Source organism: Caretta caretta, chromosome 1 (genome assembly GCF_965140235.1).
Source record: "Caretta caretta isolate rCarCar2 chromosome 1, rCarCar1.hap1, whole genome shotgun sequence".
In the NCBI taxonomy this organism is placed as follows: Eukaryota; Metazoa; Chordata; order Testudines; family Cheloniidae; genus Caretta; species Caretta caretta.
Genome location: NC_134206.1, coordinates 208,027,621 through 208,045,709, shown reverse-complemented (window position 1 = coordinate 208,045,709; position 18,089 = coordinate 208,027,621). Strand labels below are relative to the sequence as shown.

Genomic DNA, 18,089 nt, shown 5'->3' with positions numbered 1-18,089 from the left:
TCTAAAAGCTGGGGAAGAAGTGGTGTTAGCTAAATAATTTTACATTTAAACATTGGGTTGTAACTTTCTGACATGACCATGTCCTACGGTGCTTTGGAACCAGATGTTTAATGTTACTCTTGTATAGCATCGATATATTGCTAACTCTTTGCTGTAGCTGTGACTATATAGATTTTGCTCGATTACCGTACCACCTAGGAGCTCAAGTTGAGGACCGAGACTCCATTGTGCTGAGTTCCCTACAAACACAGAACAAAAAGATGATTTCAGCCCCAAAGAGCTTATAATCTAAGTATAAAATCAGATACAATAGATGGATACAGACAGGGAGTAATAACCGTTACATTGTTAAGTTTAAAAATATGTTAGGATTTCCCCCATATAGGGATGGAGTGCAGTGTTGATAGTGTTACTACATGGCAGAGTGTGAGGGAGACAGCAGGGTTTAAGGAATTATACTGTTCATTAATGGTTTAAACTTCAAACACTTTCTTTCCTGTCCAGGGAGTAAATTCTCGAAATCCTCGACGGCCCCCTCCCAGCTCTGTGAACACTGGGGGCATCACAGAGATCATGGCTGAAGGGGGAGAACTAGAATTTGTCAAAAGAATTATCCATGATAGTCTGCAGCTTAAAAAAAGATTGCGGTAAGGGCTGGGGTTGTTAAGGAAACTTCCCTCCTCCCTGCACCCTGCTGTGGGAATCACACGGAAGGGACTTTAACTGAGGGCCTTCTTGTTTTGGATGAAAATCCAATTTATGTGACAAAATCATCTTTTTTTTTTTTAATAACCATAGGTCAAGGAAGTCCACTAGCTCATTTGATACACATTTGTAATCTATCTCATGTCCAAGGAACAGAGTTAATACATAAAATTTGAGGAGAGGACAGCTGTTCTCCCCTTCAGATTCATAGATTTTTTTAAGGGCAGAAGGGACTATTATGACCATCTGGTATGATTTCGTACATAACATAGGCCAAGGAAGTTCACTCAGTGATTCTTGCATCTAGTCCTGCAACTTGCAGTTGAAGTAGAATGTCTTTTAAAAAGAGACCCGTCTTGATTTCAGGACACCATGGGAAGGAAGATTTCACATCTTGTGGTAGTCTGTCCAATGATTTAGCACCCTCACAATTAAAAACTTGCATCTGTTTTTTTTCCAGTTTGAATAATGCTGATTTTAAACTTCCAGCCATTGGATCATGTCACACCTTTGTCTTCTATGTTAAAAAGTCCTTTAGTATCAAATCTCCTCTTTGTGTCGGCAAATGATAGTCACTGCTAGACCTTCTCTTTAACAAGCTAAATAGATGGAGGTCCTTTAGTTTCTCAGAGTAAGGCATTTTTCCAGACCATAAATTCTTGCAGTTCTTCTCTGAACTCTCCAATATTTTTTACTTCCTTTTCAAGTGTGGACAGCAGAACTGGGCATAGTATTCTAATGACTTCACCAGTGCCATATACAGAGGTAATATTGCCTTCCTTCTCCAGTCTGATATTCCCATTTATATACCTGGGGATCGAATTAGCTCTTATAGCCAGAATAATGCACTGGGAGCTCATGTTCAGGCAGCTAACTACCTTTTTCTAGAATGCCTGCTTTGTAGGATACAGTCCTGAAAGTATGCTCCACAGTCTTTATTGCTTGTTTGGCTATATTAAAACATACTCATTTTGTAGTACTTCGAAAAAGAATGAAGAGTTGCCCAGTTTGCATTTTTGCAGACCTCTTCACAAGATGCTCACTTTTTACTGTCCAAGAAGTGGGAGTAGGTCTTGTAGAATGTACTCTTATTGGAAGGCTGATAACACTTCTCTTAAGATTCAAAAGTAGCTCAGACCAATAGGAGCTAGGTCTAAAGACTTCCAAAAAAAAAAGTTCTTGTCATCAAAAGAAATTAAGAAAACGTTCAAGTTCTTGAGAGACTTTGACCTATCCAGGAGCAATTTTAACGGTGCTACAGCCATCTAGGCAGTGCCAACTTTCCTTTTTAGAATGAGAGCCGCTTGGGACAGGTGATATGAAGGTGTCGTGCTTTAGCTGAGATGGTTGTAGTACCATGTTGTCAGGAAACAGATGATTCATTGATTGACAAGGCATTATACTCACTGATCCCTCTTGTAGAGATGAATGCCACAAGAAAGATCACTTTAGTAAGGGAAAACAAAGATTTAACAGCCATTGTCTGGTGGCTTCTGGTACAAAAGAGCTGGAGTTGGAGGACAGGTGTACCTCTGTTGGCCTAATTAGATGAAGGCATCTATCTTTAATGCCTTGTGTTTCCAAAATCTGGAAAAGTCATCCAACTTTGTTGCTGCTATTTAATATAATAAGTTGTTCTGGGGAGTCTCACGGCAGAAAAATTGACTTAATGCTATGTTCTGGTCTTACTTTGCTAGAGACAACTCAACCAAATGGCCAGAATGTTGAGCTGCCCTTTACATAGGAGACTGAGACTTGCTGGCCAAAGGAAGAACTTGATAGCTTCTTTTTTCAACTAGAATATTACAGCTCTTGGAGACAAAGGCATAACATGATTCAGTGACTGGAAGCTGAATCTTAAAAAGTGCATGTTTTTTCCATTTCATGTTTCCCAACAGGGTAATGAACCAGTGGGTTGTGGTAGATACTTCTGCATTTTGAAGTCTTGGGGAAAGCTATCCGATCTTGATTTGCAGATGTGCTGTAGTTCTGCCAGAAGTTACTGGCCTTAATGCAAGAATTAATTAGCAAAATTCTCTGGCCTATTATGCAGGTGGTCAGACTACTAGTGGTGCCTTTTGGCCTTATTAAAAAAAAATCTATTAATCTTATTTTCAATTGAATTCTGGTTTTATTAGATTCTTCACAATGCTGCATGAAAACTGGTTTTATTTATCTCTCATACTTCTACCCATGATCACTTTAAAGCATTTTTATCTCTCAAAGAAGCTGCTTAAAATATGTAGAGTATTGCATTTCAGTAATTGAAAACTCTCTGGGTACAAAGTTTTAACAATGTACTTACAAATTATTTCATTGGGGCCCAACACCTCTCCTAAATTATTTTGTGCAAGTGCCCATAAAGGAATTTTGGGAAATCCTGCTGAAGAACACAGACTTTTGCCTTTGGAAGAGTCTGTGAGACCTGTATCCAAAGGAGATGGTGAGCTCCCAGAAGCAGGGTAATCTCTCTGCTCTCATCCTTCTGTTTGCCCACTGGTGAGATGTGGATTTAGAGAGCTGGAAACTGGGAGAATTAATACTTCTAGATTTCTAATAGGCAGAGATACCAGGGAGTGGGTCTATTTTTTTTCAGGCAAAAGCTGTTGTTTTGCTTCTGTCATCTTCTCTTTCTATTCCTTGGAAAGTTAAAATTGAAAGTTTGAAACAAATTATTGTAAAGGGTACTATTTTCTAAAGCACTTTCCCATTTTTGAAAATGGGACAGAGTTGCTGAGAAACTTTTAAAAAATTTTACCCAAAATCTAATATTGAAAAAATCCAGGTGGATTTCTTTTCCAAGGATTTATTTCCTTGGTCTCCTAGTTTATCCACTTGCTCAAATCATATTGCTATTGTGGATTTGCCACTATTTTTAACTGGGGAGCATTTCCCCTCTTGTGATGCTTGAAGACCTCTGATGTGAACCCTTTGCAGTTAGTTGCCATTTTCAGTTGAACTGTTTCTAAAACCCCTTAATGTAAAATGTTGTCCACAGGTGGTACAGCTGCATGCTGGGAAAGAAATGCAGTTTAGCTCCATTAAAAGAGGAACTTCGAATCCAGGGGGTAAGTTTGTCTCCAAATACACTAGGGTTGCATATACTGCTTCCTGATACTGTGCATTTGTGTTGCCTGTTTTTGTCCCCTAAAAAGAGGTTTCTTACAAGTTACTGAACTGTAGTTCTTTGGAAGGTGCTTTTGTATTATGGAGGCGCTGGTAGCAACTCCAAAGTTGAGGTTAAGCAGAGTTTGAACTTAAAGCAGGGATTAAACCTCTTTTAAGAGAATGTAGTGCCTTCTCATATGTTTTCAGCACTGAATTTTTGAGAATTTGCAAGAGCTGTTCTTCCTCAGTTAATTTTTATGCTACAAATGTATTGGCTCTAATTAATTCAATATGAGGACAGTACAGATATCAAGAGTCCTCATTGGTAAGTTACTTAGTGTTCTGATAAGTCTAAAAATCATCGATTTGGCTCCTTGTGTTTTAAGGATCAGGTGTCTTACTCCTTCCACTCACAGCCATGTCTCAGTGGGTTCCCTTAGAAGCAGGAGAGTCTGAGCAATGCTGTATATATTCAGTGGAAGTCACCACCACTTAACACACAGGCATGCGGGAGGTAGGCAGCAATAGAATTTTCCCAAACAGTGAGATGTATAGCATTAAGTGCCACTAGCAAGGAGTAGATAGCAGAATTCACACCTGCAAAAAATGTTTCTGGCGGCTGTGATGGGTTCCCCCGGGGTGCCACTTGGAACTCGAGTATCACTGAGCTCGCCTTTTCCGCCAGCTTGGGCTCCCTCACACTGTCCTGCTGAGCCAAACCCTCAAGCCTCCAGCACACACACAGGTAGGGGCACATACAGCTGCTGAAAGACACTGAGATCAGTTCTTCTTGGGAAAGCTCAGCTAAGGAACTGGCCAGCACTCAAGTGCACACCCCCTCTGAAGTGTAAACCCAAAATTGTATCGTCTTGCACTGCACTGAGAACTCCACAGCATAAGCTCATAAAATTTGCTCCCTCAATGTGGAGGAAGATATGCACAGCTTTTTGCCCCCCAGTTATGAATTCCACAAACTGGTTTTAGAGAAAACAAGAACAAGTTTATGAACTACAAAAGATAAATTTTTAAGTGATTATAAGGGTTGGCAAACAGATCAAAGCAGGTTACCTATCAAATGAAACAAACACTCAAACTAAGCTTAAGATACTAAAGAAGCCGCTTACAAATAGTAATTTCTCACCCTAAATGTTAATTTAGGCAGATTGCACAGATTCTTGAAGGCAAACTGCTCTTGCTTACAGCTTAAAATTCCAGGTATTTCTTTCACAGGCCAGACACCTTCCCAGTCTGGGTTCAGTCCTCTTCTCCCCACCCACCCCTTTTTTATTTCTTAGACGTTTCCAGTTGTCATCCTGGGGTAGAGTCAGTGAAGAATGACCTTGATTATTTCCCTCCCCTGCCTTAAATAGGTTTTACATATGTCAGGAGCGCTTTGTTTTCCAGGGTGGTTCTCTTCTCTCTCCCCCCCCCTCCCCTTTTGGAAAAATACTGGTATTCTATCAGAGTCCAGTACCAGGTGACTTGATCACATGATCCTGCTGTGTTGAAGCAGTCATGGGTCAGAGGCTGTTTGTAGCATCCCTGGAAAGCTCCTCGAGAAGGTGGGAGATTAGAATATTCAAAGACCTGTTGTTCTGCCTAATGGTCTATTGACTTGTCCCCAGCTAGCCAGCCAGACTGATTGCATTTTGTCTGGTGGGTGTTCCCCAGGTGCAAACACTTCTGTGGTACTGATGTATAGTCAATATTCCTAACTTTAGATTAAAAAAAAATACAGCATACAAATAGGATAATATTCAGTAAATCATAACTTTTTCAATGATACCTCCCACGACCTAATTGTATAAAATACATCTTAGTTATGCCATAATCATATCATGACAATATCTCTGAAGAATGTGTGTGGCAGGGGGTGGTGGCTTGTCACAGTGGCATCTTCTCCCAGGGTAGAATTTATTTAAATGGGTGTGTTGAGGGGAGATGAATGGAAAATCATGGAAGACATGACTTGTACTACATGCTAATAAATCCTTTAAAAGACTTGGAAATTATTTTCTAAAAATACATGGGCTGTTAAGGCTGCTTCTGACTGCAAAGATGCAGTGCACTAAAATAAGGGATCTGAAGAAGTGAGGTGCTTCAGATAGTCACATCTAATTCCTTTCCTATAACTCCATTATTTCAGTCTAATTTCATGCCTTCCACCCTCTATGCTTCACAGAAATGGCTCTCACCAAAGTTTCTAATGACCTCTTCCTGGTCAGATTTCAGACTCCATTGTCTCATCCTTGACCTGTTGGCTGCCTCTGACACTGCTGATCTTACTCTTCTCACAATCCTGCCCTCTCTGGGCTCTGTTCTTGGCTCCCTCTTTGTTTTTTACCTTTTTCTCTGGATCTCTTGCACAAATACGATTTTGAATGCCATATTGGGGGGGAGGGATAGCTCAGTGGTTTGAGCATTGACCTGCTAAACCCAGGGTTGTGAGTTCAATCCTTGAGGGGGCCATTTAGAGATCGGGGGCAAAAATTGGGGATTGGTCCTGCTTTGAGCAGGGGGTTGGACTAGATGACCTCCTTAGGTCCCTTCCAACCCTGATATTCTATGATTGGCAAATCTCTCTCGCGCTCTTTCCATATTGAAATCTCAGCCCATCTTTCTACATCTCCAGTTGATGGCTGGACATCCACAAGAAGCTTAACATCACCAAAATGGAATTCCTGGTCTTCCCTCAAACCCTCCCTCTCTCTGCTTCTGTATCACTAGGGACTCCGTGACCATCCTCTCTGTGGCTCAAGCTTGTAATCTTGGCTTCGTCTTTGACTCAGCCCTCTTTGGCTTATACTTCCAGGCTGTGTCTAAACCAGCGGTTCTCAAATTTTTGAATTGGTGACCCCTTTTATACAGCAAGCCTCTGAGTGTGACGCGCCCCCCCCTTATAAATTTAAAAACACTTTTTTTTTAAATATATATTTAACCTTATTATAAATGCTGGAGGTGAAGTAATATTTGGGGTGGAAGCTGACAGCTCGTGACCCCCTGTTTAAGAACCCTGGTCTAAATCATGTGTTTTCCTGCACATCTCCAAATCTGACCCCTCCTTTGTGCCCACCCTGGCAAAACTCTTGTCCACGCTGTAATCTTCTCATGTCTTGACTACTGCAATTTCCTTTTCTTCTAGCCTTGACGCCTGCAGCCTCACTTCCCTGAAATCTGTTCAGATTGCTGCTGCTGAGATCATGTTGGCTCAACGCACTGTCACCCTGTGTTTAGTTCCTCCTGTGGCTTCCCCTATTCCACTGTATCAGACTCAAACTTCTCAAAGCCCTTCACAACCTAATTCTGCCCTATCTGACCTTTTATCTTACAGTAAGGTTCATACCCACCTTATCTCCATCGGTGATGCCAGCCCCTAAAACCCTACTCTGATAAGTGCTTATGTGGGAAGTGGGAAATGTGCTCAGTCAGAATCCATCAGAATTCATCTATTCAGAACTCACCTCTTCTGTAATGTTTGCAGGAAAGTACAACCAGATAGTGGCTGGACAGGTGACAAACTGTGATTACTGCTTTTCATTGGTTAAAAATTGTGCATATTCTCTCTCATCTTGTTTCCTTCATTCCACCCTTGCGTCTCATCCACCTGTTTGTTTTGTCTCTTTAGCTTTGTAAACTTTTTGGGAAAGACACTGTCACTTGCATCTCTGGCCTGGCCTGGTTGGCCTCTAGGTGTTACAGGAATGCAAATAAAAATAAGACCACTTCTGTGAAGAGCTTATTATCTGAGAGAAGAAGAGTATGCAATACTAGGGTTTTTTCCTTTCTCTTACTTAGAATTAAATACAAACAATTAAAAATATGTTTAAATTCACTATGTTCATACACAAGCTTGAATCAGATTCCACCCTGTTTTTAATGCTTTTGGTAGAAAACTAACCCTTATCATTCACCTCCATGAGCTCATGCTCATGCTTTCTACACCCAGTTATTTCACTGAGTCTCTCAGGCTAGAGTTACTGCCTTTCTGTTCCCAAGCACTCAGCCCCATGGCATGAAACAAGTACTGGAGGGTTTGTCTTGCTGATCTCCTTAAATGCAAGGGTACATGTGTGTACATGGGATATTCCTTCTCCTTCACCAGGGAAGCATGAGTTCTTTTATAGGCCACCTACAGGCGAGGAGATGGTGGGGTCTCCTACCTTGTGTGGTAGAGGGTGGAAGAGGGTGCTACCATAGCTACCTCATAGGGATATTGCAGTATTCCCATTTTGCAGAAGTGGAGGAAAGTGGTTTGCCCAAGACAATACAGTATGTCAGAGGCAGAGCTGGAATTAGAATTTGGGCTCTCCCTAGTCTACCCTGTTCGCATTCTGTTATACCATGGTGCCTAAAGTGCGTTGAATTCTTAGGGATTAAAGGTGGATTTAAATTGCCTATTTTACTCTTGGTAAAGCTCTTTGTGATAAATTTCACTTCGACGTTGTTGGTTCAAAACCTTAATTTTATAACCTATATCTGAAGTTAGACTAATACGTGTGTAAAACGAATGACACTTCATTAACAAGAGATGAAAGTTAATGACTGCCTGACCAAGTTTCTCCTTCACATAGGTTCCTAAAGTTACCCACACTGAATTCTGTCAAGGCCGTACCATGAGGTGGGCTCTGGCGTGGAGTTTCTATGATGATGTCAGAGTGCCTGTAAGTGCCTTTGTTTTTGGTTTGTTTTTCATGGTCATCTACGCTTTATTTGGGGGTGGGTTTAACAAGTATCTGCTCTACAACACAACTATCCCCCTTCAACCTAGAGTATAGGGTACAATTGTTGTCTGAGCTGCATTTCCTGTATGGCAGTACAAACCTGCAACATAGCCAGTTAGAACCTTGTTCTGGCGCCCCTCCCCCCATCCATCCGTTACATGTCGCTTGATGTTTGTATCAAACCCAAAACATACCTTTAGATAGGCTTGGCAGAATTAGATTTTTATCAGTAAATGTCGATAAACTTGAGCATTGGCCTGCTAAACCCAGGGTTGTGAGTTCAATCCTTGAGGAGGCTGTTAAGTTGATCTGGGGCAAAAAATGGGGATTGCTCCTGCTTTGAGCAGGGGGTTGGACTAGATGATCTCCTGAGGTCTCTTCCAACCCTGATATTCTGTGATTCCACTGTATACGCACAAACTGATGAAAAAATATTTTGATGATCAAAATTTACGGATAGGCAAAGTAAGAAAAATACTGCTTGAAAAAATATTAGTTTGGTTTAAGGATATTTATTTGATATATTTTGACACATTTGTTACAGTTCAGGTCCAGCAAGGGCACCCACACTCAGGCCTTCAGCTCCCCAGGTGTTGCCTTTCCTGGTTGAAGAAACGCATCCCTCTCCTTTCTAACTGGGGCATTTCCAGACTTCACAGTTCCCTGCCTACGCTGTTATCTGCAGCAGAGACTGGTTGCCTGACAAGATCCTGCTTCCATTCTCTTTAGAGACAGTTAACAGGTGCAATTGCTACAGTAAAAAGCACTTCCAATGCAAGCTTATTTGATAAGGTAAAAAGCATTACAGAGAAAACACATTTAAAAACAAGAAAAGGACCCATGCACATGCTAATAAGCTTGCCAGAGTTAACCCCAACCCTAACATGGATTCTGACCAGAGCAGTCCTTCAAATCCCCTACCCAAGGGGGATATCTTGTGGTTACCAGTTCATCACAAGCCAGTATTATGAGGCCTCAGGAGGCCCAGTCCTTCCAACCGTACCCTAAGGATTGCGGCTCTCTGTGGACCAGGGTTCCTGTCCATTTGCTGGATCAGGAAGAAGGTCATGAGCCAATTTAAAACCAAGCTAGTTATCCAGAAACCCTTTCTTTGTCTGTTGGACTTGAAGAATCCAGTTTGAGCTACAGTGGAACCTCAGTTACGAACACCTCGGGAATGGAAGTTGTTTGTAACTCTGAACAAAGCGTTATGGTGGTTCTGTCAAAGTTTACAACTGAACATTGACTTAATACAGCTTTGAAACTTTACTATGGAAAGAAAATGCTGCTTCCCCTTCGTTGTTTTAGTAGTTTACGTTTAACACAGTACTGTACTGGATTTGTTTTTTTTTTTGTGTCTGCCGCCGCCTATTGTGTACTTCCGATTCCAAATGAGGTGCGTGGTTGACTGGTCAGTTCGTAACTCTGGTGTTCAACTGTAGTATATGTGCACCTTTCCAGGGAGGTGGCTTCTCTGGGGATGTTACAACCTGAGTGAATTTGCCTAGTTACTCCCTACTGTTTTTCTATTTACCCGTCCCATGGAAATACATACAATGTCACATTAATGCACACAATTTACACCAAAGGCATTAACCCTAATTCAGTAGGGTTTAACTTGTTTCCATAAAGCTTGTTCAGAGTATTCCAGGATATTGTCAGTCTCACATTGGTGAAGTTTGTTTTTTCCTATGGTCATAAAGCTTTAACATTTTGAGTCTCAATGTCTGTCATTAATAATTGTCTGACCCCACCATAATTTTCCATGCCTCTGAAAATTTAAATGGATAAAAATTAAAAAAGCTTAAAAATAAACATCAATATCTGTCAAATTTATATTAAAAAAAAAATTAATTCTGCCAAGCCTCTCTATAGAGAACTCAAGTCAGCAAGGCCTTCTGATGGGCTTAATGTGAGGTGCAGGTTCCCTGAAAATCAGGCCACTTCCACTTCAGTGCTTAAATAAGAATTTAGCTGCAAAAAGTTACCCCCTTATGAACATTTGAAAATATCCAGGTCTTTACACTCACTTATGTATCTATATTAAATCAAAGCCTGCTTCTCCTTTTTAGATTCATATGTATGTAGTTTTTGCACAGGTGTTTGTGGTAACTGATTTTACAAGAGAGATGCAGTGATACACCTGTGTGTGATCAGAATCAAAATGTTAGTGGCTTCATATGTAGTACCAAGAGAAATACTTTTAATAATCTGAGAGATGGCAGCTGAAGGAAAGCATAATTGATTCTTTCTAATAACTTAAGGTAAAATTCACCCCTGTGCAGCAGGCCAGTACAAAGCATATGCACCTCTTAAATCCTACTTAAAACCTCTTCAGGGCTTAAGTGATACACAGGCCATGACAGTGAATGTACATGGTATTACAGTAGAACCCCGTTCTAGCCAGTTTAATTGGCATGCGAGCCAGCTCAGATAATCAAAACTCTGGGTAAACATGGGAATTGGAAAATGCCATGCTGCAGTGCCATCTAGCGGCCACAGGAGAGATCACCACCTTCTGGCCTGGAGTCCTGGTTGTTCAGTAAATGTGGAGAGTCAGTTAAGGGAGGATCGGATAAACAGGGTTCTACTATACTGACATTGGTATGATGCAGACTCTGTGTCCTGGGTGTTAAAACCGTCCCATTAGTATTGCACACTTCCAGTATTTGTTTGTAATTCGTTTGTTTTGTTGCTTTTTTCAGTCTCCTCCCTCTAAAAGAAGGAAGTTAGAAAAGCCCCGGAAGCCAATTACATTTATAGTGTTGGCATCCACAATCAAAGAGTTATCCATCAAGGCTTCAGCTATGGGCTGGGATGCTGTTGAAGGCATAGCGGTGGTTACAAAGTGGATAGAAAAAATACTGACTGATCTGAAGGTACAGTATTAAGCGTTACCTGTTAGAACAACATCCTGCTTTCGGTCATAAATGTAAACTTTTTTTAAAGTAGTGATTATGAAGTTCTGCTGTTCTCTACAATAGGTTCAGCATAAGTATGTTCCCTGTGGAGAAGATGAAGTTAGTCTGTTTCTAACAGCAATTGAAAACTCTTGGGTTCATTTAAGAAGAAAGAAACGAGAAAGAGTAAGGCAGCTACGAGAACTTCCTCGAGCTTCTGAAGATATTCTGCAAGCAGTGGAAGAGAAGAACAGCCAGAAAGACTCAAAAAACAACCCAGAGTGTGAACAAAACAAGACAGAAAACTTCGAAATGGGATCAGTGATGCTTGATGAGGATGTCAGCTCAGCCAAGAGTGACAGGCAAAGGGAAGATTCCCCTGCAAAAGAAGAAAACAATGAGGAACGCATGGAAGAGGAGGACATAGAAGCAAAGCAAGCAGAGACCTTAGTTGGTGAAGACTCCAGTGATGCAAAGGAGGAGCCTGATGCGTCAGAGGATGCTGGCAGTGTAACAATGGAAAAAGGACAAAGTCCCAAAGTAACTAGTGGACACTTTCTTTTTAAGTGTTTAATTAATGTGAAGAAAGAAGGGGATGATGCATTAGCAGAGATGCACTGGGTTGAAGGACAGAACAGAGATTTAATGAACCAACTGTGCACCTACTTACGAAATCAAATTTTTCGACTGGTTGCTAGTTAGCCCTTATTCAGAATATGATAGAAATAAGTCAGTTCTGGATTTTTTTGTAATCTTTTTAATAGACTAAGAGAAATTTTGTGCTAGCAAGGTTTTTTTAAGATGAAATGACCAAAATTTGAGATGAAAATCAACTTTATTTTTAAACAGCCTTTTTTAAGTACAAGGAATCCTAAGTATATAATGATGAGGGGTAGGAGAAACAGTGCTGAAATAGCACTTCAGTGTTCTAGCTATAAAATTGCATGATAAACGGAAACCTATTTTAGCAGTAGCTCTGTGGTTGGTTTCATATGGGAACATTACAGCTGATTTCTGATCTGACTTGGTGGAAATGGAGTTCTGTTTGCAGAATAGAAATCTTCACTACAATATTACATTTTTACATCATTATTATTGCAGGAATATACAGGTTTTTTCAGCCCTTACTCTCACAGATTAGCCTGCAACTCTGTGTATTGTCTTTTGCAGCCAGGAATCTTCCTTGAAGGGATGGCACTTGCCACCCTCATCCATCTCCCTTCCCTATGCATTTGGCCTCAGCTGAGCAACATCTTGATAACAGGTGGCAGTTCTTTAAATGACAGCTCATAAAAGCACAGAATAATATGGGAGAGCTGGGTAGCTTTAGAGATCATGAATCTTGAGTTTTTGTTAATCTATATTAGATGTCACTATTTAACACACATCAGGATTTGCATGGATTTTCTGCTTTTTAAAAGTTTAAAAATGAAAAATGATTTGTGCTCCTCCTGCAACATACCAATTAAGAAAAATCTAACCGTGGCACACATTGTTTTAGACCATGTCTCCCCATTGCATTTCCTACCCTGATACAGGAGATGAAATGCAGTGTGGTGGTTTCAAGCAATTATTCCTGAAAGATTGGGCTTCACTTTAAACTTAAATTTCTTTGAAGTATTGAAGGAGGGTGGGGGGGGGGGGAAGAGAGAGAGAATTAGAGTATGTCTCTCATCTCCATGGACCAGAAAAACTCATCACAGGGGCTATAAGGATGGATAGGAAAACACGTTAATTTGATGAACAGTGAAGGTGGGATGGGGACAGAATTCAGCTGTAGAACTCACAGAATTTGGGGTACCAGCTGCTGAGGTCTTATGCTTTTCACATGCTTCAGGGCCCTGTCCCCACTCTGGTTGGAGCTGTACTACCAGGGTTTCCTTGGCCACTGTTGTACCTGGAATCTATTTCCCTCAAGGGCACACAGTAGGGATTCTGCATCAGGCTGCATTAATCTTCTGGTGGTTTTCACACAGGGTTGGTGGAGTAATTATGGGCATTGCTATCCCCATCCAGCCTCCCAAGGGCTGAGCTTGTCCATACAGAAGTACTCCACAGGGTGTAGAGAGGACTGATGCTCTCTCTGGAAATGGCAAGATCTGTTAGTGGAGGGTTTTGAAGTGGCCCAGTGACCGAAAATGAGTTGTAACATTAAGTATGCATTATAGTAGTATGGGCCATAGATATAAAAGTGAAATCCACAATAGGGGAAAGATAGATACATTATTGATGTATTGCAGCAAATGCACCTGCTCATGCTGTAGGGATCACTCTGAATATGTGGTGTTCATCAAGGGTTCCAAGAAATTCAGTAGAAACTGTACATCTGTCTTTTGCACCACAGCAGGCCAGAGAAGCAAGATATGCTATATAAGTCCTATCCTTAATCTTTGAACCTCTGGAAAACAGTTACACAGTATTGGATTTGATATCATAAAATCGTTCTGGTACTTTGTTTTTATTAAATTATTTTATTTGCATCAGATTTTAACCCAACTGAGGTGAGGTGATCTGACCTGGACCATTATCTTTTAAAAGAATGCACTAAATATTGGCAAATTGCCTGAAAATGTCATTCCCTGGAAGTTTCAAATACAGCAAGTAAAATTAATACTATGTTTGTTTACCATAAAAGTAAAAAATGAAGAGAACATGTTTGTATGGAAGAGACTCTAAAATATTTGCCTTTGACTTAATGGATTCAATTTTGAGTTAGAAAGATCAATGTTTTTTCTGTATAGCAGTGAAGAAAAATACTTGAGAGAATTTTAGATTTGTTTTCATGTTTCATTAACCAACAGCTGTCATGCTAGTTAACTATTTTATCACAGATAATAGGCAGTGATTTATATTTGATTAGGAAAATTATATATATATTAAGCCCTTAAAGTGGGTTATTGATTGCACAGCCCAGTAGTTCTCAAACTATGGTTTGTAGCCTGCTAATTTTGCACAGAGCTGCTTCTCTGATAAGGGAGAACATCTTGAAGCAGTGATACTTTATGCTAACTAGCTTAATCAAACTTAAGAGTTTTGAGAGGTTCTTTTGGACACCTCAACTACTGTATATACTCGTTCATAAGCTGAATTTTTTTTTAGTAAAAAAGGGAAGCATCAGAGAAGGGGGGTCGGCTTATGAACAGCTATAGAGAGGGAGAGGTGGGACACAGCCCCTCCCCCCAACAGAGAGCGCAAGGAGAGGCAGCATAGCCTGCAGATCCAGAAGGGAAGAGGTGCGGCCAGAGTCTCTCTGCTTCTGGCCACGCTGCTCTCCTGCTCTCCCCACAGCCAGCTGCTTCGGGGCTGGCAAGCTGCCGCTGTGCTGCTAGGCCCCACCCACGAGAGCAGGCTCCAGCCTCCTGGCCCAGCTTGCTGGAATATGTGGCCGCACTGCCCAGCCTGCTGGAGCTGCTCCAGCCAGGCCAGAGACATCCTCCCCAGATAAAGTGGGAATTATAGGGTCGGCTTATGAATGGGTCATAAAAATTCTCCATTTTTACTTATCCATCTTGGGGGGGGATCGTCTTATAAATGAACTGGCTTATGATCGAGTATATATGGAACTTAATACAAAATATCGAAGTCCCACAGAAACCAAAGCCCTCTGTATCATGTTTGGCTGTTCCATGGGCTTCTGACACGTGGTTTTTTAGTGTAAATTTAGAAAGTATGGTCTTTTGGAAATGTAATTAAAAATCAGAGGGCAATGTTAGCTCTAGGAAAAAGAGATTTGGCAGCAGCTGTTCTGTGTGGTAGCTTCCTTTGAAAACCAGCAGAAACAGTCACACAACGAGCAAGAGTTGATCTTTATCATAGGAACAGTGCTGACTCCTGTTCCTCAGAGGGCAAAGTGTAGCACACCTATGGTTGAGGTGGCCAGTGGCTCCCTGAGGGAAGCTATGCTGCTAGATAGGAAAGAGGTCCTACAGAGGAGAGGCAGACACTTGGAATTTGCAGGGTTTGGCGCCCATGTTCCCTGTGTTACTCAGTATCCCCTTACCCTTTGAAGAGAGCATTTGTTGGGAGGGCTGCAAGTTGACCTTGACATGTAAGTTACTCATTCTGTACATTTGCTGAATCCAAACCAATGAATCATGCTGCTTTACAAGTGTACCTCCATTTTCCATCCCCTTTCCGCAGAATACATAACCTACACTGTTGCTGAATTGAGCCTAGAGGTTATGTATGACCTGTCCACTTGTGTAATATATCAAAACTTACATATAGCAAACTTTTTGTTCTGAGGGTTAATTGGACTGTGATTAATATGGTTTATTGTATCTTACATTATTATGGTTTCTGTTCTGTCCTTTGTTGATATACGCTTATTTTTGGAGCTGCTTTAAAAAAACCCAACTCTTCTACTTAAAAGAATAAGAAACAACATGTTAACAGGGATGCTAAACACATTTTTTAGTGGTGGAAATAAATCTCTGGAATTAGCAGGAAGTGTACAGGTAGAAAAATGAGAAGCTATTCATGGAATGTTTTAACATGCTTAGACTCCATGCTTTGAAAGTCAAAATGCATCAGAAGGTAGATACTTGGAGAGGGTTACTCTCCTTGCAGATGGATAGGTTAACCTTTTAACTGCTGCTGAATGTACCAGGAACATCAACATGCATCTCCATGAAAATCTTAATGGAGGACCTGCTCTTTCTTGTCTTTGTCGTAGATTCTGTAAGGAAACCTGACTAGATGAATCAGGGAGAACACATTAAGAGGCATAGGGTAAGGTAAGATGGAGCAGGGAAAAGAATGAAAGAGGGGAAAAAACAAAAGAAGGGCTCTTCCAGTCATAACATGTGGAAGTGAAAGGACTCTATTTAGATGCCACATTTTGTTAACTGAGTGCTTCTAAAAGGTGCCATGTTGGCAGACACGGAGACTATAGTTGCCTATTCATCCACAGAAGGGATAAAGTAACAATACAAGCTTCTCAACACTGCATTGTTGTGTGTTTCTGACCTGGAGTGGCTGGGTGTTCCTGGGCGTCTGGGTGAGGAGGATATGGAACTTGGGGAGGAGGGCAGTCGGTTATACAGTGGATGCGGTGGCGGTCTGTGCTCTTGTTGCCTTTCCTGCAGCTCCACCGGCTGCCTGATCATGTCAGTTTGCTTCCCCCCTTAGCATCACCTCCTGTGTCTTCTGATCATGCTCACTGAATGCTTTCCTGGCCTCTGTGCCCCCTGAAAGGGCCCAGCTGAATGCATGGAGGCAATCAGTGAGGGAAGCCTACATGAGCTCGGAAAACATGTCATGAGTGTGTTTTTTTTCACTACCTCATGTGCGATAACCTCAGGGACGGAGATAATAGGGGGAGCATAGAAACATTTGCACCTGCATGCGGAATAAAAAGGGAAAGTAAAATTTAAGATGATACATTTCTGAGCCCAAAAAGGAGACTCTTTCACAGTGATTCAAGCAATTCATAGCAGACAGGCCCTGTGCTTTAGGTACAAGGTTGCATTTTGACTTTTTTATTGAGTGCCTATGGGTATGGTGACATATCACAGGCGGCTGGGCAACAGAATGCAGTTTCCAGGCAGCCATGGTAAGCCAAAGGGTAGGTGGGGTTGGCTTCTTCCACCTTCATAACAGGGGAATGTTTTCAAACTGCAGTGCCCTCCTTTCCCATAGCAAGCAATGTCAGTTGTGTTTGCCATTTAAAAGGAGGGGGTGTGGTTTTGCGGTGGATGTGAAGCACCATGTGGCTATTCTCTGGGATGATCCCTTCACCAGTCCCCCCACGGTGTAGCTATTCTCAGGGATGATCCCTTTTAGCCAAGTGCAAACAGCCCAGCATGAATTGGGTCCTTTTACTGTTCCCTTACAAAAATTCCCCTATTTCAATCAGGTGTCCATGAATGATATCACTCTCCTGAGGCTAACACAGAAAGATAAAGACCGAATGTTGCTTGAATGCGACCAAAACCCAGGACCATTCATTGCCATGTTTTGTGCTGCAATGATTCCAGACAACTTGCTACTGGCTTGGCGTGGTAAAGTGTCCTACTCCGGAGGACAAAATAAGGCACGCCTCCCCAGAAACCTTCTTCAGAGGCTTTCAGAGTACCTCCAGGAGAGCTTCATGGAGATGTTCCTGGAGGATTTCCGCTCCACCCCCAGACATGTTAACAGACTTTTCCAGTAGCTGTACTGGCTGTAAAGGCATCCCAATTCTTCTGGGCAAATCAAAGAAACACAATTAGTTTTAACCCCTGTACTGCAGTTACAAATGTGCACTCACCAGAGCTGCCTTCTCTGGCTCCAGAGTCCGGGATCCCACCTTGGGAGGGTATTGGCTACAGGGTGATGAAAAGGTCCTGGCTGCTGGGGAGAACGGATTCACAGTTTTCCTGCTCTGCATTCTCGTCCTCCTCCTCCACCAAATCCTCTTCCCTGTTGTGTGAGACTCCCCCCTTGCAGGTGTCCATGGACAGTGGTGGGATACTGGTAGTGTCCTCCCTAGAATGGCATGCAGCTGATCATAGAAGCAGCATGTATGGGGCTTTGACCCAGAGCAACCGTTTGCCTCCTTTGTTGGTAGGCTTCCCTGAACTCCTTAACTGCTGTGTGTCCCTGTTGTTTCCTCTGGCCACTATGCCCAATGCGATTTTGGCATATATATTATCATTTCTTCTTTTTGATTGGA

At 41.7% G+C, this 18,089-nt stretch overlaps 1 protein-coding gene across 1 annotated transcript in view; it reads left to right on the top strand.

Annotated features, from left to right (window-relative positions):
• METTL16 (methyltransferase 16, RNA N6-adenosine) overlaps window positions 1–16,382 on the top strand; it is a 32,164-nt gene extending 15,782 nt beyond the window's left edge. Inside the window, exons 5-9 of the mRNA XM_048819293.2 lie at window positions 505–647; window positions 3,704–3,773; window positions 8,385–8,474; window positions 11,240–11,413; window positions 11,519–16,382. Of these exons, the coding sequence (XP_048675250.1) occupies window positions 505–647; window positions 3,704–3,773; window positions 8,385–8,474; window positions 11,240–11,413; window positions 11,519–12,136 (1,095 nt within the window). The 3' untranslated portion in view covers window positions 12,137–16,382. The remainder of the gene's footprint in view (window positions 1–504; window positions 648–3,703; window positions 3,774–8,384; window positions 8,475–11,239; window positions 11,414–11,518) is intronic.
• The last annotated feature ends 1,707 nt before the right edge of the window (window positions 16,383–18,089 follow it).